Source organism: Prionailurus bengalensis, chromosome E4 (assembly GCF_016509475.1).
Source record: "Prionailurus bengalensis isolate Pbe53 chromosome E4, Fcat_Pben_1.1_paternal_pri, whole genome shotgun sequence".
NCBI lineage: Eukaryota > Metazoa > Chordata > Mammalia > Carnivora > Felidae > Prionailurus > Prionailurus bengalensis.
This window is the reverse complement of record NC_057360.1, coordinates 22996618-23021651: the sequence shown is the minus strand read 5'-3', so window position 1 is coordinate 23021651 and position 25034 is coordinate 22996618. Positions and strand designations below refer to the sequence as shown.

The window sequence follows — 25034 nt, the reverse complement described above, 5'->3', positions numbered from 1 at the left end:
AGAAGTTACATACAATACTATAGCTATGTGAGAGAATATTACTATATTTCAAAAATGTTAATAACAAGATAGGATTTAAAAGAATAAAAAGTATCATCCCAAATTTGTTAGATTTATATAGATTATTATGTATACTTACAGATGATGAATATTGGATATATTTTAGCTGATGGAATTATGAGTTATTTTTAATTCTTCATATTTTCTGTATTTTCCAGATCTTCTATAATCCTTACTTTTATAATAAGGGCAAAATAATCTGCCACTCCCACACCTGACATTTTTCCATCACTTTTATATTTTCTTTTATGATCTTTTTGTTGATTCATTTATTTGCCAAATATCTGTACAGACACTGTTCTGGGCTGCATCAGTGAATGACATAGACAAAGCCTGCTGTTGAAAAGCTTAAATTCTATTAAATATTAAAAATTATATTAACCATAATTTATACATAATTTTGTGGGGTTTTTGATGTTAAGAGTAGAGGTCATTGCTGTTGTGCCATTTAAGCTGCATTTTAGGTAATAAGTTTATATTACTTAAAAAGCACTTGTTATTGCCATTTATTGGGCCAACTGCTTCATATTAATTTTATTACATTTTCCTGAGTAAGCAGTTTGCCCAAGATTACATATCTAGCAAGTGGGAAATCAGGGATTCAAACCCACGTTGGTCTGTTTCCAGAGTTTTCGTTTTGTTCAGTTTTGAACAGCACCTGAGCAGGTGCTCAAAAATATTTGTTGAATAAATATTTCATGAATATTCTTGCAATTTTAGGTGTGTTTTCAAGCCCCACATATTCTAGAAAAAGTGAGGGAACAGATAATCTTGAACTTTGATACCTTTAGAGCAGTATACTGTAACCTTTAACCTCCTTTCATCTGCTGAATTCGGTTGTTGCAAGCTAACGTTTTTTGTTTTGTTTTGTTTTTGTTTTTTGCTGCCCATTTTGCCTTTTTGTGGTATTTACTCTGGACTAAAAGAAGGAAAATAGGCTGCTGTAATATATGTCTGCTGGCTCACTGGTTCTCTGATAAAAGGACTGAATCACATCTCCCTCAGGCTTATGCTCTGCAATCATTTCAGTTCGGTCTAGATTTCACTATGAGGTTGTCAACTCCTCAGGAGTTTGTATATCCAGTTACTTAGTGCAGGGGCCTGGGTACAAATTCAGCCTTATATAAAATGTATTACTTGAATGAAGGAGTTTTCTAATTTGAACGTTTAGAAGAGTAAGTAATGTAGGCTAAACGTTGAGGTTAGGTAAAAAGGGTATAGTCTGGGAACAAAGTTGGAGCTCATTGTCTACTATGCATTGAATTTTAGTGTGTAAGAGACTTGCCAAGGGGTTGAATTGGTGTTTGTGTCTAGGCGCCAAAGGATGTGACCCTGAAATCTTAAGAAGCACCGTAGGGAGTTTTGAGGCAGGCAGTATAAGGACCTAGGAAGAACACTGTCTTTGGTCCTGTTTCTACACATTACATTATTTTCTCAAAACCCAGACTTTTACATCATGCTTTAGGGCTTGCAGAATGCCAGCAGACACTCTGTCAGCCACTGACGCTTGGTAGAAATTACTTTTTGTGTTTTCTGCCTGGGGCCCGTATTACCTTTTCCTATACATCTCTGAATGTTAATTGCTTAGAGATTAAGGAAAAGCAGACACATGAAAATGGTTGCATTGCTGGTAGAACAGTTGTTTATTATTTTACAGACCTTTTTGTTAAGTGGAGATAATTTCAAGAATGATGTAATCATCTAACTTACTTATGATCTGTACGTGACTGAACTGAGAGACTGGAATTCATATCTTTCTTTAGGTTTCTAGTATGGCATTTAACTCACTGACCACTTTTCTTTACTTTGCATTTATTAATAGGCATATCCTATTCCATTTTAGTAGTAAACTACATACTTTACTAAATATGCGATTATATGCTACCTGAATTCTAGATCCAGAATTTTTAAGGCATTGTTTTGCCGTGTTGTATTTTTCTCTTTTTATTTAAGAAGTTTTATTTCCTTTAGATGTTTTTGATTTGTAAATATGGCCTGGGCTGCTTAGATTTTTGGTGTGCTTATTGACTGTTGCTTTTGCTAAATTTGCAGATGGGCTGAGTGATGAGAACAATGATGATCGAGTATTAAAATGCTGTCTTCAGTACCAGGAATTATTCCCTTCTTCTGTTGTTATTCTGTGCACGTGAGTTTCATGGTCATTTTACTCTTTTTTAATTTTTTAATCTTAAAAAAATGTTTATTTTTGAGAGGGAGAGAGCATGAGCAGAAGAGGGGCAGAGAGAGAGAGAGAATCCCAAGCAGGCTCCACGCTGTGAGCACAGAACCCAAGGTGGGGCTTCATCTCAGGACCCATGAGATCATGACCTGAGCTGAAGTCAGATGCTCAACCGACTGAGCCATCCAGGCGCCCCATACCAAAGAATTTTTAAAAGTCATAATGTACCCACCATGCTAAAGATGGAGAACATACATCATTTTCTAAATCTGCTAGTAAACATATTCAATTTTATTTCACATCCTCATAACGTGTAAGCTATAGAAGAATGAGATTTGAATCTTATAAAGTCTCATTTTGGTTTTATTTATAAGACATTCAGAAACCTTTTGTAAAAGCTGGGGGCAGCCAATTTTATCTTCCAATAAAATAGTTCAGAAATAAAATTCTGACAAATTTGTGGTCATGAGGCAAAAAGGTTAATTAATTAATTAATTTGTGGGGAAGAGGCAGTTTATGTTGCAGTTATGCCCCTGGTGCCTGTTAATAGAGTGAGGGCTGGAATGCCAGATCTCCCACTTACCAGCTTTGTGACCTGGGCAAGTTGCTTAGTTAGTTACCTCACATGTAAAATACAGGGGGGATACTAATCATAAAATGATCTCAGTAGGAATTTCCTCCTCCTCCTCTTCCTCCTCCTCCTCCTCCTCCCTTTCTCCTCCTTTCTTTCCTCTATTCATAACTTATTTCTAAGGTAAAACTAACATAATGTTAAACAAATTTGTATTCACTGTGTATGAAAAAAGGCTCTGAAGGAACTGAGAAGGGCAATTTTGAACTGCAGTTTTAGTCTGAATTTTTTTTCACTGAAAAATGGAGCTTTTACTCTTTCACAATCATGCCTAAATTCACTATGAAATGCAGTGATGAGAGAAATGAATAGACCTAAGGTTTTTCTTGTAAGGGGGCTTGGTCAGTTATCATTTTAAATATATGTAACTTTTCGGGGTGCCTGGGTGGCTCAGTCAGTTAACTGTCTCACTTTGGTTCAGGTCATGACCTCATGCCTCATGGGTTCGAGCCCCATGTCAGGCTCCATGCTGACAGCTTGGAGCCTGGAGTCTGCTTTGGCTTCTGTGTCTCCCTCTCTCTCTGCCCCTCTCTGCTCATGCTCTCTCTCTCTCTCTCTCTCCTTCAAAAATAAATATTAAAAATTTTTTTAAATATATGTAACTGTTCCCTCACTGTTCAATACACCTAAAGTAATAAAACATTACATGTTAACTGTAATGGAATTAAAATTTCTTTAAAATGTAAAAAAAAAATTCCCATTTTAGCTGTCTTCAAAGATGATGTTATTCTTTTCAGGATTAGAGGAAATACTAGAGATTTATGTCTAGCATATTTAAAATTATTTTTTATCTAGGGTATGATATATCATGGAGTTTGTGGAAGGTTGAAATAGATAATATGTTAATCATTTTGAAATGAGCTAAGCTAAATTTGAGGAATGATTGTTATGTAATTGTTTTTTTAGTTCAACTTAGAATGAAACTTAAATTGGTGAGACTTTAACAATTCTCCATTATTTCTGCAGTCAGTGTTTTGGGATTAACAGAGGTAACAATTCTTAGTGAAACAAAAGTTTGTAGTCAGACTGTACTTTTAATTCTAGCACTATCATGTTCCAGGTGAGCCTGTTTTTTCATTTTTATTTTTTCCTTTAAAGGGCTGTAATCATGCCTACTGAGTAAGTCTCACCTACTTACTGTGAGGATAAATTTGTTTTACTTAAATAGATAATGGTAATGATGAAAATATTGATAATGATAGAGCTAGGAGAACCCTTCTACTATACCTTATTTTAAGTACATTATTTTACATTTGCAACCCTGAGTATGAGCCAGCAATACCTAGTTCATATCTCTATCCATTTCTTTCTTCTAGATTCTAGACTAGTATATTCATTCTTATTTGCTGTCTTTACTTGGATGTCTCGTAAACATTTGGGACCTGCCATCTCTAGAAATGAACTCTTGGTCTCTCCTTCTAAACTACTATCCATCTGAATAAAAAGTGCCACCGTTGGGGCTTCTGAGTGGCTCAGTCAGCTAAGTATCTGATTCTTGATCTCAGCTCAGGTCTTGATCTTAAGGTCATGAGTTCAGGTCCTGCGTGGGGCTCCGCACTGGATGTGAAGCCTACTTTAAAAAACAAACAAAACCAGGGCATCTGAGTGCCTCAGTTGGTTAAGCATCCAACTTTTGATTTCGGCTCGGGTCATGATCTCATGGTTTTTGGCTCGAGTCCTGCATCAGGCTCTGCTCTGCTGATAGCACAGAGCCTTCTTGGGATTTTCTGTCTCCCTCTCTCTCAAAATAAATAAATAAGCATTTAAAAATTTTTAAAAGTGCCATCTTCCACCCATTTGCTAAAGCCAGAAACCTAGGAGTCATTTTTGATACTTGCTTCTCTGTCATAATCTATATCCAGTCAAGTAAGGGGTCCTGTGTGATCTTTTCTTTATCTTCCTTGCCAACCTGTGTCAACCAGGTTATTTTTCCACTGCCTTTTTGACTCTAAGACTGATTGTGCTGTGTACTTCCATACTTGCTCTCTTTCATTTATTCTTCAAAAGTAATGTATTTAAAAATGTTTAATTTTAAAAATAGTTGCATTATGGAGACTTTCAAAATACTTAAAGTGAAGAAGAGTTAATAAACTCTTAAGTATGCAGCTACAATTTTCAAAATTGTTCCATTCTTTTATTATCTATATCTCCATTCACTCCCTGTCCCCCCATGAGTGGTTTTATACAGATTTTTTGTGTTTTGAGGGAAAATGTGCCATTTTGGAATGCATAAATCTTAACTATACAATCTTCACAACGGATACACTGGTGTAGCCCACATGCCTCTTGATATATAGAGAACTTCTGTCACCCCAGAAAATACTTTTATGCCCTGCCCCTTTGTGCTCTTTTTCTAGTTTCTTTTTCTTTTTATTCTTTTATGTTTTTATTTTATTTTTGAGAGAGAAACAGAGCACGAGCAGGGGAGGGGCAGAGAGAGAGGAAGACACAGAACGTGAAGCAGGCTCCAGGCTCTGAGCTGTCGGCACAAAACCTGACACACGGCTGGAACTCAAGGACTATGAGATCATGACCTTAGCCGAAGTTAGATGCTTAACCAACTGAACCACTTGAGCACCCCTCTTTTTCTAGTTTCTTAAGGTGAAAGCTGAGATCATTTATTTGAGACTCCTATAAATTTCCCTGTAAGCACTGCTTCAGCTGTATCCCACAAACGTTGATATTCTATTTTTTTCATTCAATTCAATAGAACTTACCTTTGACAATTAGATGATTGCTGTTTAATTCCAAATATTTGCACATTTTTTAATCTTCTTGTTATTAATTTGTACTTTAATTCCACTTTGGCTTGAGAACATTAATTTATATGGTTTCTGTTCTTTTACATTTGTTAGTTTTATTGCCAAGAATATGGTCTACCTTGGTGAATGTTTTATGTGCACTTAAAAAGAATTTGTATCCTCTTGTGGGTGGAGTATTCTATAAATTTCAGTTAGGTGAAGTTGGTTGGTAGTATTGTTCAGGTTTTCTATAACCTTACTGATTGATTATTCTGTGATTATTGAGAGAGGAGTATTGAAATCTCCAACTATAATTATGGGTTTGTTTAATTCTCCTTTCTGTTTTATTTGTTTTGCTTCATGTATTATGAAGCTTTGTAGTAAGATGCATACACATTTAGGTTTGTTTAGGATTGTCTTCTTGGAGAATTGACCCTTTCTCGTTGTGTAATGTCTCTCTGTTCCTGAAGTCTCCTTTGTTTGGTATTAATACTAGCATTCCAGTTTTGTTTTCGTTAGTATTTATATTGTATATCTTTTCCTATCCATTTACTTTTAATCTGTGTTTTTATATTAAAGTAAGTATTTTGTGGGTAGTATATGGTCAGTACTTTCTTCTTTGTCCATTCTGAGAATTTCTTTGAATTGATAAGTTTATACCACTCATTTTTAATTAGATCAAAATCTACCTTTTTGCTAATTATTTTCTATTTGTTTCATCTGTTCTTTTTTCTTTTTCTTTCTTTTCTTGAGTTGTGTATTTTTTATGGTGCCATTTTATCTCCATTATTGATTTATCTATACCGTTTAGAAAAAACGTTTTAGTGGTTGCCCTAACCACTAAACCACAGAAACCAGATTCAGGTTTCTGTCTGGTGTCATATTCCTTTTGCCTAAATGAATTTCTTTGACATATGCATGCCTACTGGCAGCGAACTTTTTGTTTTGTTTATCTCATAATTTCTTTATTTCTTCATTTATTTTTGTTTATTTTTTTATGTTTATTTTTAAGAGAGAGAGTTGGGGAGGAGCAGAAAGAGAGGGAGACAGAGAACCCCAAGCAGGCTCCGCACTGTTAGCTCAGAGCCCAACACAGGGCTTGAACCTACAAACCATGAAATCATGACCCCAACTGAAATCAAGAGTTGGATGGTCAACCAACTGAGCCACCCAGGCACCCCTCTTAATTTATTTTTGAAAGATATTTTTGCTGGATATACAATTCTGGGTTGACTTTTTTTTTTTTTCCTTCCAGTATTTTAAAGAGGTGACTCCATTTTCTTCTAGTTTGTATGGTTTCTGATGAGAAGTCTGATGTAAATGTTATCTTTGTTCCTCTATATGTAATGTGTCTTTTTTTTGCTCTCTGCTTTCAAGGACTTTTCTTTATCCTTTGCTTTTTTAGCAGTTTATTTTAGCAGTTTTTAGCAGATATGTCTCTGTTTGTATATGTGTGGTGGGTTGGGGGGCTGAGTAGAGAAGGATTTTTCCTGCTTGATATTCTCTGAGCTTCTTTGATCTCTAGTTTCCTATCTGTCTTCAGTTTTAGATAATTCTCAGCCATTATTTCTTCAAATATTTTTTCTGCCCATTCCCTCTTTCCTCCTCATATTATAGAATTATACTGTGGTAGCCAGTGACCCCTGTGATCCCTGCTTCTTAGTATGAACGCCCTTGTAGAGTCCCCTCCTGCATTGTACCAGGGTTGGCTGTCTGTGTGACAGACAGCATGCATCAGAAGTGATAGCATGTTCCTTCTGTGATTAGATTATAAAAGACTGGGACTTCCTCCTCGGGCACTCTCTTCCTTTCTCCACTCTCAAATCACTTGCTTTGTGGAAGCAAGCTGCCATGCCATAAACAGCCCTGTGGAAGAGGTCCACATGGTGAGAAACTGAAGCCTCCAGCCAAGAGCCAGTGATGGACTAAAGCCTGCCAATAGGCACGTGAATGTGTGCCAATTAAACCTTGAGATGGCTGCAACCTTAGGCAATAGCATATTACAACCTTGTAAGAGACTCTGAACCAGAACCGACCAGTCAAGCTGTTCCCAGATTTCTGATTCTTAGGAACTGTGTGAGAAAATAAATGTTTATTTTAAGCTGCTGAGTTTTGGAATAACTTGTATACAGCAATAGATAACTAATATAGGCACATATGTTAGACTGTTTGATATTGTTCCACAGCTTCTGGATTTTTTTTTTTTTAAACTTGTACTCTCTTTGTATTTCAGTTTGGGTCATTTCTTTTGACCTGTCTTCAAGTTTGTAATGTTTTCCTTGCCTGTGTCAAGTATACTGAGGAACCTTGTTGAAAGCATTCTTTATTTCTGTGACTGTGTGTGTGTGTGTGTGTGTGTTATTGCTAGCATTTAGTTGCTTTCATTTAATTTTCATGATTTTCATCTGTCCTGAAATGCCTGTCTGATTTTGCATGCTATTCACCTTTTCCATTAGAGCATTTAACAAATAAATCAAAATTATTTAAAATTCCCTATCAGATAGCTTCAACATCTGTGCCATGTGTAAGTCTGGTGCTATTGATTGCTTTGTCTCTTGGCAGCATGTTATTTTTTTCTGGGCAGAATTTATATACAGATTTTAAGGTTCACTTGCTCTGTGGTTTCCTCCCTTCTTCAGCTCCTCACTTAACTCTCTATCTGCTCTGGCCGGCCCTGAACATGGTCTCTGACATTTCAAGTTACTGTGGCTGAGGCTTCTGTTGTAAGCCATTGATGAATTAGAAAATGACCTCGGGCAAAAAGGTAGAACCTTGTAGAACCTCTATGATGAAGATAGACTTCTCTCCAGCTTCTGCCCTCATTTTTCTGATCCCTAGTGCCTTCAGATAGCTTTTTTTTTTTCCTTTTTTTGTCCAAATTTTCTGATTTTCAGCTGTGGAAAGATTAATCTGACCAAGCTACTGTGCCATTAACAAAAGCTGGAAGCCTGTTGGATTCCAGAATAGCAATTTAATAAACACAGATCTGATCATGTCACTTACCCACTGAAGCCCTTAAATGTCTTTCTATTTATTAATGCCCTTGCCTTAGCCACATAAACTGTTCTCATGCACTATGCTCTAATCATACTTTATTTTTTCAGCAAATAGCAAATCTCACCATTTGTCTTATGCTCACTCTGAGTAAATTTGTAATTGCCTGCCATGTGGAAATTATTTCTTTTACCATGGCTCTCTGTTTATTTCTTTTTGGATGATCATATTCCTGTGTTCAAATCTGGCTGCCGCTTACCAGGTACAATTTTGGGCAAATTACTTAACCTCTTTGCACTTCAGATCCTCATCTGTGGAAGGGGGATACAAATAGTACCACTGCTACATAAGAGGTTTATTGTGAGAATTAAATGGGTTGCGAACATATATGTATATGTATATCTATCTATAGACATAGCTATCTATAGAGATATGTAGTACTTACAACATTGCCTGGTACCAGGGAAACATTCAATATGTAGTAATTATTCTCAAAAGCTATTCTACTGTATGTTAATTCCTTTATCTTCTCTGTTTAAAAAAAAAATGTTATCCTTTGTTAATATACATGTTGAGAATCTCCAGCCTTTGATTAAATCCCATGTGTTTTGAGTTACCATGTGATTTATCTTATAAAAAAAATTATTTCCTCCTAACCCCAACCTTAGGGATGATAGAAATTTAAGAAACAAAGGCCTAATAAGTGGTGTGAAGTCACTCAGTAAAGAAGAATTGAGTGCAGATTTATTAAACTTATCTCCGAACACAGATGTATGTCATCAACCTTGTTTATCTAAACAACAATTGAAAGCAGGTAGTATACTTACTGCAATGAATTTGAACTATATCTTCTTTTATGTACTGACATTGATAACAATTGGAATTAATAGTAAATTTCCATCATGTACATTTAAAATAACATTGTTTGAAATACTTTCCAGCTTGTATATGGTAGAAATAAATGAAAATCATAATGGTAATCCAGAAGAAAACAGTTAACATTATTGCCTTCTACGTACGCTTTTACAAATTAATTTGAATTTTTGTCCATACACTTAATGCATTTTTACATGTTTATAATCACCGTATATATACTATTTTGTGCCTTGCGGAGTGTATCTTTTAAATTAATAGTAACTATAGAAAATATTCATTTGAGGTAGGAGAAATTTTTGGTTTCTTTTTAATGTTAGCTTCCTCTTCATAACCTTCTATCAATGCAATAAAAACTTAGTAATAAGAGAAACTTGAAAGATTCTAATAATACTTTAATTTTTAATTTTAAACTAATACTTAAGAAATTAATGGCAGTACCATTGTTTTATCTTTTTTTTTTTTACCAGAATAATCTGTTCTGTAGCTTGATATTTGATGGAATGTTGTATTAAATCTGACATAATTTAAAAATACATTCTACCTTTTCCCCTGTGGGGAAAATAATTATTGAAATCTTTAATATCATATGGACTTTTTATATGTAATTGTATAAAAATTGACATATATACATGCTACTTATTTGACCCCTTTGGTACTAAAATTTCTTTTGTCATAATATTCAAAATGACATTTAGAAGAAGTAATAGGATATTTTGGTTTCTGCTTTTTCAGGGGCAACATGCTTTCAGTTTGCCCTTCGTATTACTACCACTTTAAGTCCTTAGTATTTGTAGAGATAAGCCACTTAATGTTTTGAGTTTTGCCATAAAGAAATTGCAGCTGCCTTCAGGCATCCAATTAATAATGTTAATGAAATGATGTCAATTAAAATAATAAAAACTTACTTTAAAAGGGGAGCGCATAAAGGTAGTTAAACCAGAGATTCTCGTCCTTTCAAAACAATTTACTGATGTGAGCTGCAATGGGAAGAATATACTATTTTTTGACGAAAACACACTTTGATCCATAATTCTTCATTTTCTATTATAAATAGATGCAAAGCATTCTTTTAATTTTTCCTTTTTTGAAAATACAATTGAATTGTGGTTAAAATATCACACATTTCTTAAATTCCTATTTTAGTAAATATATTTAGTTGCCTTTTGTCAAAAAGATAAAGCGTTTGCTAATGTGATATGTTTATATCTAAAATAATTATAGATACATGTTTCTAAATACTGTTTGAAAAGTTGAGTATTGATTTGGTTTCTGTGTAATTTAGGTACTAAATTTATGTACATAAAATGCTTATTATTTATGGCCAAATGCTAATTTTAAAACAATAAAATATTTACTGTGAGTGTCTTAAATAAAGCCTGTGACTCTTTGTTTTAAAGAAGCGACACCATTAGAAGAGAGCTATAAGGGAGAATCTGTACATTCCAGACTACCCATTCTACTTGAAAGCATCATATCTGATCTTGAAAAATCTCTTGGAACAGCTTTATCTTCAATACTAGAAACAGAAATGAAAATTGCTTTTGGAAACCTCTGGATGGAGGTGATTATTTCAACTCTCTTAGTTGACAAATTTCTTTTTCGTTGCTAAAGATTTATGACCTTATCTTAAGAAATAGGACATGTATATGTGTAAGCTTCATTGTGATAATTTATATCCCATTATATTTTTTCATATAGTTTCTAAATAACTTCTTGAAAACTAAATGGTGGACATTTCCTATAGATTAAGAACTATATTTTGTCATTTAATTTTTTTTCAGTGAGCAGGTATTTATTATGTATCTACTGGTGTCAAACACATTGCCCCCATGGAGCTTAAATTGAATTCAGAAAAACTTCTCTCATATTTAGTTTATTTGAGTTAAAATGTTTAGTATAGGGAATCCCCATTGCAATGTGTATTCAGAAAAAGAAGTGTGTATTTTGGCTTATGTCATATAAATAATCAAAGTATATCAAAGTATAAATATCATATCAACAAGATATTTTGTATTTTCTAGATTCACATCTTTTCTGCAGATAGTAAAACACCACATTTGGCAATAGTGGCCCTTTTAGTTTAGTTAATGTTTGTTTGCTGTTCATATGTATAGCTAGGAGGAACAGTCCCCCTCAGTTGTAGATTCTAATAACTTGTCAATATGATGTTTTTGCTGCTTAATTATATGATCAAGTCTTGAGCCAAGATGATGAGGAATGATCAAAAGATTCTAGGAGGGTTGACTTAAATTGGATATTTTGTAATAGAGTCTAGGAAAGTCATTGCATATGAATAATTCAAAAAAGGATGTGCTGACATCTTATAGTGCTAAATGATGAATCTCCTTTATAAACAACCCTTTGCAAGAGTGTAGCAAGTGTTAGTGCTAGCTGACGTCTTTTTTCTGTATAGATTTTCCCACAGCTATGTGAAATAATTAGATTGATTTCCTCCTAGAATTGACTATGTTGGAAAGTAAATTGAGTATCTTTCCTGATTAAAACTATGCTTCTTCTGATTAAAACAGTGCTTTCATTTTGCAGTTTCTGAAACTATAAGGATTAATACTAATCTGAATTTTACAAAAACAATTTGCAGTGGAATTAGAATTTTAAGATCACAATTGGCTTCTAATAGAATATCTCTTAGTTTAAAAAGAATTCAACTAACTATATTTTTCCCAGAAATATATATAGATATTTTTAAGTAATTCCTAAGTACTTTTTAATAATAGGAATAATAAATAAATTAGTAGGTAGTAATTTTTTCTAAATACTTTTTTAGATGCTGTACTTGAAACCACCATGGACTCTAATTCATTTATTACAGTGCTTTAGAAAACATTGGTTGGCTGTATTTGGGTTAGTTATGGAGAAGAACGTGCTTTTAACCATTGAGAGCCTATATGAAAATCTCTGTAAAGGTATGAATTTTTTATTTTGTCTTTAGCAATGTTGTGTTAAAGTCAGACTAGCAGATATTTTCCATGGAATGTGAAGATGAGTTAATAAGAAATTGGTCAATTATTTTTTAACCATTTACACTTCTAATTACTAAAGGGAGTTTGTGGTAGCTGAATGAATGAAGTTCATAGAGCTCATGACCATTAATGGTATCACCACCATTGATATTCCTGGATATAGTGAATATTTAGTTTTTTATAATGTTTGAAAACTTTTAAAACCATATTTTATTCAGGTATGAAAATAGAATTTAGACTTTTTTTTCATTTCTCACTGTGTTTAACACACAAACTTTGACCCCATTTCATGTACTAATTTTAGAAATAGTATATCAAAGTATGTATCTAAAATATATGGTTTAGGAAATAGAAAGTGTTTGTCTTTGGTATATAGTGAGTTCTAGAACCAGAAGACACTAGAGTCAACAACTTAGTTGGTGATTTTTAAGCCATGTTGCACAGAACCTTCTTGAAATGCCTCTGGAGCTGCCACAGATTGGAGATGGAAAGGCTAACTGGGAGCCTGGAAAGTTGGCGGGCCTTTAGCCCTCAACCCCAGCTTTAGCCATGCAGTTTTCTTTTATCAGTTTATATATGGAGAATCCATGTAGGTTTTGAAGAAAATGTTTCTCTGCTAAGAAAAAAAAGTTGGGAAAAGCACTGATCAAATGTTACAAGAGCCCATGTTTTATAATCAGGTAAACTATCCCTAAGAGGTAAGTGATTTGTCCAAAGTCAAACTACTGGATTTTTCTTGCTGTACCTTTAAAAAGCAAAATATGTGTAACAATTATTGGGATATTCAGTTTGTTCTGGGCTTTTTTTTAACTCCTCTAACATGATCTGTTCTGTTTATTATTTCCCTGTATTGGTTATATCCTGTCTGCTTTTGAAAAATAACTGTGAATATAGAGGACTATTAAATAACAACCTGAGTACTTAAGGATTTAAGCTAAGTTTAAAGGCACAAGAGCCAGGTAGTGAAGAATAAGATAATTTCATCATAAAACAGATGCAAACAATTAATATAAAACTTGATTTAACACTAATCCTCCTGGAAGCTAAAACAAAACACAAACAAATATATTCTGTGGGAGGTATACCATGGCTATCTTTCCCTTGAAGTGTAACCTTTTGGGAAATGTCTTATATCTTTGGAAATTACTTCAGGGGATTTAAAGTACCTGGTCCAATGCCTTATGACTTTTAAAAGTTACCAAGTTTTTAAAAATCTTTATTTTGAGAGAGAGAGAGAGAGAGAGAGAGAGAGAGAGAGAGAGAAATATGAAGCCCAAGCAGGCTCCACGCTGTCAGCACAAAGCCTGATGTGGGGCTTGAACTCACGAATCCTGAGATCATGACCCTGAGATCACTACCTGAGCCGAAATCAAGAGCCAGATGCTTAACTGACTGAGCCAGCCAGGCACCCCTAAAAGTTACCAATTTTTAAAAGACATTTTAAAAATTTAAAGATAATTCTTTAACTATAGAAGATATTTATAGGTGGTATTGTTATATAAGAGAAGAGACAGGGAATGACTCCCTGGACATGCCTTTAAACCAGTTTTTATAAAACATATAGAAATGTCTTTCATATCTTAAGTAGAAGCATAATTTAGTTCTATCAAAAGAGAAAGCCCATAATTCATGTATGATCTTGAATAAGATTTACTTTAAAGAATGGCATATTTATGTTTCCGATTCTGTGTCTCCCTCTCTCTCTGCCCCTCCCCTGTTCATGCTGTCTCTCTCTGTCCCAAAAATAAATAAATGTTGAAAAAAAAATTTAAAAAAAAAAAAGAAAAAAAGGGGCGCCTGGGTGGCGCAGTCGGTTAAGCGTCCGACTTCAGCCAGGTCATGATCTCGTGGCCCGTGAGTTCGAGCCCCGCGTCAGGCTCTGGGCTGATGGCTCAGAGCCTGGAACCTGTTTCCGATTCTGTGTCTCCCTCTCTCTCTGCCCCTCCCCTGTTCATGCTGTCTCTCTCTGTCCCAAAAATAAATAAATGTTGAAAAAAAAATTAAAAAAAAAAAAAAAAAAGAATGGCATATTTAGTTGCCATTTTTCTCTTTTTCCAGGGGTGGGCAGTGTTTGTCTTTTGCACACAGCTTAGAGGTAGTAGGTAATAGGAGAGAATGAAGAGATGATGGCTGTTCCTTTTGCTAAAAAGTCTTTTTTGGAATCATTGTGTGCATAATTTATTGATCCTTGGTCTAGAAGAATCTAATGCCTAATGTGTACTGACTTGTGAAGAATATATAATAGAACTATAAAAGTGCCTTCTGCTCTAAAATAATTTTAAGAAAAGTCACAGTTTATGATTTTGTTACTGCCTTTTAATAGTATACTCAGCTGTTAAATTATGATTGTGTTTAACTTCAGTAATCCCAAAGAATGTATCCTTAAATCAATTCATAGAAAATTGTGTGGAAAATGACTAGTAGCATTTCCTGATTTTGTTATCCATATTAACTTTAGTCAAAATGATTATTGACCTTACATAAGCATTAAAGTATTTCAACCATGTAGATTTCTTTTTATGTTGTGTCTAGGTACTGAATTTATCATTGTTATTTCCCTTCAGCACATTATCTTAGTAAAGACTTTTTGTGAGACAGAAATCAAATGATTAATTCAAGGCTACAAGCCTAACTGAACATTGACTGACTTGGAGAAGCACCCTTGAAAGAAATTGTGCCCAGTTTCTTTTCCTCAGGAGATTTACTAGGTTCATCAAATCTACATTCTGTCCTTTGTGTAGCATTTCTTATCTGTCTTTTCCCACAGGAATTTAAACTAGTCATTGACTTTAAAAATAACTAAGTGTTTTGTAAGGAAATATACTTGTTTGTTTTATTTGATAAAGGGGAAGCCAGAAGCCTGGCTATAGCCATCACATTAGATTAGAACTTCTGAATATTGTATAATTAATTAATTAAATCTACTTTTGATTTTTATTTGATTTTTCAGTAATTTCCAAGAAAATACTTGTTTTTGTTTTTGTTTTTTATATTAATTAATTTATTTTTATTTAAATGTTTTTTTATTAAAAGTATTTTTTAATGTTTATTTTTGAGAGAGAGAGATGGGGTGCGAGTGGGGGAGAGGCAGAAAGAGAGGGAGACACAGAATCTGAAGAAGGCTCCAGGTTCTGAGCTGTCAGCATAGAGCCTGACACCGGGGCTTAAAGTCAGGAACTGCTCGAACATGACCTGGGCCAAAGTTGGACACTTAACCAACTGAGCCACCCAGGCATCCCTTAAATGTGTGTTTGTCTATTTATTTAGAGAGAGAGTGAGTGAGCACACATGCGTGTGAGTAAAAGAGAGGCAGAGAGGGACGGGAAGAGAGAATCCCAAGCAGGCTCCACGCTGTCAACAAGGAGCCCCACACAGGGCTCAGTCCCGTGAACCATGAGATCATGACCTGAGCCGAAATCAAGAGTCAGATGCTTAACTGACTGAGCCACCCAAGCACCACTCTAAGCGAATACTTATATAAGTGATACAGAGGAACTATTTACTTTTTTAAACTCATAGTACCAGTGAAAAACCATGCTGGTGTTTCAGAATATAAACCATGCTGGTCTCTCAAGTTTCTCTGAAACTGAGAACCTTAAAAGGAAACAAAACAAATGTGTCGTAGCATGGTTATTTTAAATGCTTTTGAAAAGTATGTGTGTGTATATATGTGTGTGTGTGTGTGTATGTATGTATGTATATATATACATATATATAAAATATGGCACATGTATATTTTATATATATGTGTGTGTGTGTGTGTATATATATATATAATATATGGCACATATATATTATATATGGCACTCTACCCTAATAATGGAAAGAATTTTTCAGTTCTGGGCTTTGATGATGTTAGAAATTTGCTTAACTTCATTGCTCATAACTTTTAAAATCTTTGAAATTATTGTCACCACCTCTGAGAACTTAATGTAAGTAATTTTAGTTGAGAGAAAATTGTTATACCTTTAAATTATTTCTTGTAGATTAACTCACTTTGCTAATTTATAAGGAAAAAAATACTGCTGGCTTATCTTGCCCACAGCTGTTACTCAGATTATTTATATTTTTGCTAAAGTTGTGTTGAGCGAAGAGAGAAAATGTTATTTTCAATAAATCTAGTATTACATTTGATGTAATGGAATTTGAAGTTAAATCTCTATGTGATTAACTGAGTTGGTTATGAGAGGGACTGCATGTAACTTACCTGCTTACCCCGAAAATGTGACTCTTCTGATGCCTACATAGCAATCTGTATATGAAACAACCTCAGTTTTGAAAATCTGTGGTTTAACTTGTTTGGTAATTATCTCTCTTTTCTGAAAAGTATAATGTTCTTTCACTTTAAAGTTTACTATGTTGAGGGAATCTGAATCCAGAATACCTGGATCAACTCCAAGAACTTTGTCTTTAGCTAAATTTAATTCTAATGCTTTTTACACCCAAGAAATAAATTAGGAGTAGGGTATAGGTGTAAATGCATACTTTTCTTAAATTTCATAATTAACTTTAGATTGGCTTTCCAAACACATTTTTATATTGTATACTCATTCTTACATATGTTTTCCTTCTTAATTTCTGTTACCAGCTAACAAGGCAGTGGATTTTACAACAGTGAAATTTCTGCTTCAGGATTCTAAAAGTTTGTTACATGCTTTCAGTACAAGGTCAAATTATGATGGTATTCTTCCACAGGCCTTTGCTCAAGTTAACAAACTACTCCAGACATTTGCAGAGGTAAGTTACCTTTGGAATGCCATTTAGAGGAGCTAATTACATGTGTTCTAAAAACGTATTAGCAGATAACAGAGATAAAGGATATTTTAATTGTAACTTACTTGAACACACTAAGGGATTAAGTATATCTTAAGTGAATTGAAGGAAAGTAAGCAATTTTTATTACAAATTATAAAACACATCCTCTTATGTGTGTATGTGTTTTGTACATCACCAGTAAGGAAAGAACATACTTGCTTAAGAGAATATCTCATGAAGTAGAAGAAGCATCTTTTTAATAAACTAATAAGAAATAGGTGATAATTCCTATGGAAAGAATTGTCTTAAGGGGTGAAATTATCTTTTGGATTAAGATGACCAAAATATTGGTAATTGTATTTTTCCATGGCAAATGTGACTTCGAGAATTATTGGTAGGAAAGAATGGACCTGGGAATTTAGGGGATTGCAGCTTGATCTCTGACTGGAGTTGCGTAGGGAAAAATACATTATCCTTTCCCATCACAGAACTGAGCCCTAAACCCTATCTTTAGTGAAATAAACATAGTGAACAAGATGGAACATTCAGGATACACATAGGCTTATCAGTCTTTGAATTAAGATCATTGAAAATTAAAAAAAATAGGATTGATTGAAATAAAATAATAATGAATGTCAAGTTTTAAGTTCCTTTCATCAATTGGAAACCTAGAGATGGGAGTTACCATGAAAATGTGGTGTTAAAATTTAGTGCTGTTTATCAAATAATGGTATGCCTACTATATGTTGCCCACCGAGTGTTTAAAAATATTGAATTGTTATTTATTCCTGGATCCTGATTTTCCAGTTGCTACATTAGCAACAGATTCATGAAGGCCACTGGTGAAGAATCTATATCCTCATTAGTGCTTTTCCCTTAACACCTGGCATTAATATGATTGCTGGAAACACCCTGTGATGTTTCCACAATGAGAGCTCTGAAGCATTTCTCCTTTATTTTCATGTTTAGAAACAGTTCACTGTCTGAGTCAGCCAGGAGCTTTGTGATTTAGCTTGGGCTTTTAACATACACTTTCAGGAGCACCTAATGGGCTCTGTCTGTGGAGTATGCAACTCTTGATCTTGAGGTCATGAGCTCGAGCCCCACATTGGGGGTAGAGATTACTTTAAAATAAAATTAAATATTTAAAGTAAAATACACTTATGGTAGGAGTTGTTTTGTAGAGTGCATTAGATTTATTTGGTATATGACCTAAATACTTAGTCCTGTCTCAGTAACTTGAGCAACAAATAGATTACCTCCAGGGATAGGGTATCTGAATACAGTAACTGTAAAATAATAATAACAACAACAACAAAAATTAAAAAAATAAATAATCCCCCCCCAAACTTTATTTACCAAATGTAGAAAATCAGGAAAATAAGGATATTCATTTGTTTGCTTCTGAGAAGGCTTGTGAGAAAACAAAATGGAAAGTTAACCAAAAGGATTATTTTCGAGATTTTTTATATAAATGAGGTGGAACAGGAAAAGGAGACATACATTTTTCTTTTTTCTTTTCTAATTTTATTTATTTATTTAGGTAATCTCTGCCCGCTACATGTGGCTCAAACTCACGACCCCGAAATAAAGAGTCACACCCTCTTCTGACTGAGCCAGCCTGGTGCCCCTACAGTATTCTTTTATAAGCCTTCCAACCATCAAAAAATAAATAAATAAGGCTTGCTCTGCCAGGATGTTAGAATCATGAAAGTCAGTCTTCTTAAACTTTAGACCTACATGCCTCAGAATCCCCATCCTGGCTAGTTATGTCTTTAACCTCTGGTTATTTAACCCCTCTGAGCCTTAATTTCTTCTTTTGTAAAATGAATATAATAATCTGTGTCTCAGAACTGTCACGAGAATTAAATATACATTAATACTTGTAAAGCACTTAGTGCCTCACACAGAGTGAGTGCTATGTAGGTGTTTGATAAAGGAATCCATCTACATACTTGCACACATCACTATTTGAGAACTGAGGAAAAGAGGCAGCATGTGATGATTTAAGAAACATATCTCAGAACAAAATATGTCTTTCCTTCATGTATATGTTATAGTTCATGATTCATGTAAACAGGCAAAACCAGAAAGAATAACTTTCTGTCTTCCTGCACCCAAAGATAGAAAAGGGTAACATTTACTTTTATTTTGGAGAGAGATCATAACCTCATTCAGAGTCAGATTGCTGAAGGTCAAGTCCTGTTTGTGAGTCTTACCAGCTGTATGACCTTGCATGAGTTACTTACCCTTTCTATGTCTCAGTTATAAAATATGGATAATCATAGTATCTGTTTGATAGGGTAGTTGTGATGATTAAAAGAGCTAATAGATGCAGAGTTCTGGGACGCCTGGCTGACTCAGTCAGTGGAGCATGCGACTCTTGGGGTTGTAAGCTCAAGCCCCACGTTGGGTAGAGAGATTATTTTAAAAAAATAAAATCTTTGAAATAATAGATACAGGGGTACCTGGGTGGCTCAGACACTTAGGCACCTGACTCTTGATTTCGGCTCAGGTCATGATCTCATAGTTCATGAGATCAGTCCCCGCATCAGGCTCTGTGCTGACAGTGCCGGAGCCTGCTTGGGATTCTCTCTCCCCCTCTCTCTGCCCCTCCTCTACTCTCTCTCTCTCAAAATAAATAAATAGACATTTTAAAAAAATGACTGGGTGGCTCAGTCATTCAGCATCTGACTTCTGCTCAGGTCATGATCTCACAGTTGGTGAGTTTAAGTCCCACATTGGATGAGCACGAGCTTTGGGTGTGCTTGTGCCCTGCTTTAGGTGAGCTCAGGAGGGGTGGAGAGAGAGGGAGAGAGAGAATCCCACGCAGGCCCCACTCTGTCAACACAGGAGCCCAAACCTACAAACTGTGAGCTCGTGACCTGAGCCGAAATCAGGAGTCAGATGCTTAACCCACTGAGCCACCCAGGCACACCTCCCCCAAGGTGATATTAAAAAAAAAATTATTTGGGGGCGCCTGGGTGGCGCAGTCGGTTAAGCATCCAACTTCAGCCAGGTCACGATCTCGCTGTCTGTGAGTTCGAGCCCCGTGTCAGGCTCTGGGCTGATGGCTCAGAGCCTGGAGCCTGTTTCCGATTCTGTGTCTCCCTCTCTCTCTGCCCTTCCCCCGTTCATGCTCTGTCTCTCTCTGTCCCAAAAATAAATAAACGTTGAAAAAAATAAAATTAAATTAAATTAAATTTAAAAACTTAAAAAAAAAATAAAAATAAATTATTTGAATCAATAGTATAGCACTTTATTCTGCTCAGTATCATTATTTATAAATATTTAAAATATTTTTAGGGGCACCTGGGTGGCCCAGTTGGTTCAGTATCTGACTCTTGGTTTCAGCTCAGGTCATGATCTCACAGTCAGGAGATCCAGCCCCTCGTAGGGCTCCACTCTCAGTGCTGTTTGGGATTCTCTCTAGCCATCTCCTTCTGCCCCTTCCCCTGCTCTGCTCGTGTGTGTGTGTGTGTGTGTGTGTGTGCGCGCGCGCACACACTAAGATAAAATATGCTTAAATATTTTTCATTGTCCATGCTATTTACTGCACTACCTCTTTCTGTCAACCACCAAACTTCTTAAAGAGCAATCTATAACCATGGTTTCCATTTCTTCACTCACTTCTTCCTTAATCTTTCACAAGTAGAATTTTACCTCCACACTCTGGTAAGTGAATTAGGTTATCATTTCCTTCTTAATGATCAAATGCACCCTTTTCTCACTCTTTCTTACTCTTTCTCATTTCTCAACCTTTCTTCAGCACTTGATGTTGTCTACCCTTTCTCTCCTGAAACTTCTCTCTTTTGGCTTTTATTGTTATTGAATACTTCTGACTCTTCCCCTATCTCGTTGATCTCTTTTTTTCTTTTTGCTAATTCCCTCCCTCCTTCAATTCGTCTACCGTTGTCCTTCTTTTTTGCTATATTCTCTCCTAACAATCTCATCTACTTCAGAGGTTTGTCTCCCTTGAGAACAGTTCCCAACTGTGTCTTGTAGGCTGCAGATCTGCATATCCAATTACCTGCTAGCTATCTCTACCTAAATGTCTTTTTATTCTTCACAGACAACATTCTGAACACAAACTTGTAGTCTGTTTCTCCTCTTTTCTGTAACCAGCCCTTCTTGGCTTTACTGCAGGTGGCCATAAAAATCCAGAAATACAGATAAATATACATTAAATGGCTTACTGCTACTGCACTATGTGACATGTTCAGTGTGTTTTCCTTCATCAGCAAGGCATAGTTTAATGTACTGTTTAAAACTGCAGTGAACGTGGCACATTAAAATAGCATTTTCATCACTTCTTGCACATGTATCTGTGATGTGTTGATGTGTTTATATGTTTGACTTTTACTGAATAAAACTGTCTTTATATTCTTTGGAGAAATAATAATCAAGGGGGTTTGATCTATTTCTACTTTATGGACACTTTATATTTCTATTATTTGTACCATTATTCTTCTACGCATCCAGATTCAAAAGATCTTAGAGTCTCCCTGTTCCCTGAATCTAGACTTTAGCCAAGTCTATCTAACTTTGCTTATAGCATTACTTACCCCAATTTGAGAAGTCCAGGACAAGAATGCTAAGAGAATTGTCAGCTCTTAAAATTCTGTAAAACGTTGCAAATTTCCACAAGTGTCATCTCCATTCCGCCTACACAGGAGCTAACGTCCCCAAACCATCCATTCCTAGAACAGAAGTGAGGCCTTGATGCCATATTCATCTCCGCCAACACCAGACATGTGGCCAGATTTCACAGGGGTGACCCGTGGATATACTGCCATCTTAGAAGCTGTGAGACCAGAGCAGACACAGGTGTTAAGTGGGAGCTGGCCCCACATTCCTTCAGACTAATCTGTACCTGAGTGACCGCTACAGTCTGATACTGGTGACAGCCATTAGCAGGACTGTCATACCCTGGAGCCTTGTTTTGAGCTTCCCTGTTATACTCCCAAGGCTTTGTCTAGGGACTGCATTGGGTGGAGGAGTTGTAAAGGTGGGGGAGGGGGAATGCAGAGGCCCTGTAGACTGGAACAGTGGAATGCATGCCTAGGGCATACAGCCAGCAGTCTCCTTTCCTGGAGGCTCTAGTGGAAGCCGTAGTATTTTTTTGTTTGTTTGTTTAAATTTTAGTTAGTTCACATACAGTGCAATATTGGTTTCAGAAGTAGAATTCAGTGATTGATCACTTATGACCTATAACACCCAGTGCTCATCCCAAGTACCCTCCTTAGTACCCATCACTCATCTAGCCCATCTCCCCACCTACCTCCCCTCCATTAACCCTTAGTTTGTTCTCTATCGTTAAGAGCCTCCTGTGGTTTGTTTTTCTCTCTCTTCTTTCCACCCCCACTCCACCCCAGTCTTCCCCCATATTCATCTGTTCTGTTTCTTAAATTCCACATATGAGTGAAAAAACATATTTGTCTTTCTCTGATTGAGTTATTTTGCTTAGCTTAATACATTCTAGCTCTTTCTGGCCAAGTCTTTAAAAATGTTTCTTGCATGGGGGACCTGGGTGGCCAGTCACTTGAGTGTCCAACTCTTTGATTTCAGCTCAGGTCATGCTCCCAGGGTTGTGGGATTAAGCCTCGCATCCAGCTCTGCACTGAGCGTGGAGCCTGCTTAAAATTCTCTTTCTCTCTCCCTTTGTCCCTCTCCCCCACTCGTGCTCTCTCTCTCTCTCTCTCTCTCTAAAATGAAAATATTTCTTGCAAAAGTTTTTCTTTTACTGCCTTTTCCTACTTAATTCAAGTTCTTAGGACTCCTCTTCTGAATCATTTTAGTAGCCTTCTGACCAGTCTTCATGCCTCTACTTTCTTATGTTCCCGTTTGTCTTAGAGTACAGTCCTGAATCTGTCACTTCCTAAGTTAGAAACCTTCAGTGGTTTCTTCAGTGGCATAAGATTTACATTCCATTCTGATTTTTTTTTTAATAATAGCCCTTTGCAATCACATTCTTGTTAATGGATTGTAAGGTGCTTGGAGGCTTGATTACACATGTTTATCATTGTATCTTAGGTGTTCTCTGTCTAGTTTAATGCCATACATGTAAAAGTGTTCAAACAGTATTCTTAAGTTGATATTAGCATGTTAGCTAAGAAACGTCACTATAGGGGCGCCTGGATGGATTAGTTGGTTAAGCGTCTGACTTTGGCTCAGGTTATGATCTCATGGTTGGTGGGTTCGAGCCCCAGATAAGGCTTGCTACTGACAGCTCAGAGCCTGGAGCCTGCTTCAGATTCTGTGTCTCCCCCTCTCTCTGCCCTTCCCCCACTCACACTCTGTCTCTTAAAAACGAACAAACGTTTAAAAAAAATAAAAAAAGAGATGTCACTGTAATAAACACATTGGAAATATTGTTTGATATAAGTGGAAAAGGAAAATATTTTTTCTAGCTCTGATGCCTTTCTGGGAATATTGTGTACACAGTCAAGGACAAAGAATAGTCAGCATTTCTCGGAAAGCTAGAACAATGTAAGCACAATTGACATTCTGTTTCTCTCATTTACTGATGAAGGACTAGCTGAAATTTATTAATTCTTATTTCCCCAGGTCAAGGCAAAACTTAAGCAAAATTCTTCAGAAACTACAGTGCGTAAAAAGCAAGAAGATACCTCGTTAATGAAATCTAATAACCAAGAAGTCACCATTTTCTCAGGTTCTCATCTTCCCCAGCCCAACAGGCATCAAAAAATCTGGTCTACCCTAGAGAATGTTTGGACAACATTATATCAGAACAGGTACTAAATTTCGAAGAATTTTTGAATTCTAGGGTTTTCCATCATTGCTGTTATTCATTGGACAGTTAGTGTTTGGGTTGTGAGTTGAATGCATTAGATTACCTTACTGAGAGGCTTTTACCAACTCGGTGCTTTAGAAACAGTGATGCTTAAATAGGGATACAATCAGATTCACCTGGAGAGTTTTAAATATATATATGCCTAGGCTCTGTCCCTAGAAGTTCTGATTCGGTCTGCTAAGACTGAGCTGACACTGCAATAGTGCATTAAAAAAAAAAAAAAAAAAAAAAATCTCTCCAGGTGATTCAGATGTGAACTCTTGATGAGAGGCATTTCCCATGTATGTCAAAAACCAGTGAAGGCCACCTAGATTGGCTGAACAAATTAGCAGGATACAAAGCCTTAGTAAAATTTATTTAAAAAAAAATTTTTGTTTAACATTTATGCATTTTTTGAGAATGAGAGAGAGCATGAGCAGGGAAGGGGCAGAGAGAGAGGGAGACACAGAATCAGAAGCAGGTTCCAGGCTCAGAGCAGTCAGCACAGAGCCTAACATGGGGCTCAAACGCATGGATCATGAGATCATGACCTGAGCTGAAGTTGGACGCTTAACCGACTGAGCCACCCAGGCGCCCCTAAAGCCTTAGTAAAATTTAAAATAATCTAAGAAAATGTCGTTTTGGATTAGGGAAAATTCATATAAGGCTTTTTGAAAAGGAAGATAAATATTTTTATTCAAAAGGAAAAAACGCAGGGCGCCGGGGTGGCTCAGTCGGTTGAGTGTCCCAACTTTTCAGCTCAGGTCATGATCTCACAGTTTATGAGTTCGAGCCCCACGTAGGGCTTGCTGCTGTCGGCTCAGAGTCCACTTCAGATCCTCTGTCCCACTCTCTCTCTGCCTCTCCCCTACTCACATGTGTGCTCTCTCTCTGTCTCAAAATTAAAATAAACATTTTTTTAAAGAAAGGAAGAAATGCTTTTATTCCTTTGATACACATGAAATACTATGTTCCTGGTAAAATGAAAAGATAGAGACCAGTTGTGAGTAGTTCTTTAAATGCT

The 25034-nt window shown here is 35.9% G+C and overlaps 1 protein-coding gene across 4 annotated transcripts in view; it reads left to right on the top strand.

Annotated features, from left to right (window-relative positions):
* The window catches only part of SWT1 (SWT1 RNA endoribonuclease homolog), a 104250-nt gene that overhangs the window by 30829 nt on the left and 48387 nt on the right, over nt 1–25034 (top strand). For all 4 annotated transcript variants that reach the window (XR_006295458.1, XM_043568885.1, XM_043568884.1 and 1 more), the window contains 6 exons: nt 2113–2206; nt 9274–9419; nt 10879–11042; nt 12267–12405; nt 17051–17199; nt 23785–23972. Coding sequence is in view for 3 of the 4 variants with exons in the window: in XM_043568885.1 (XP_043424820.1) it covers nt 2113–2206; nt 9274–9419; nt 10879–11042; nt 12267–12405; nt 17051–17199; nt 23785–23972 (880 nt within the window). In the remaining variant the exon portion in view is untranslated. The remainder of the gene's footprint in view (nt 1–2112; nt 2207–9273; nt 9420–10878; nt 11043–12266; nt 12406–17050; nt 17200–23784; nt 23973–25034) is intronic.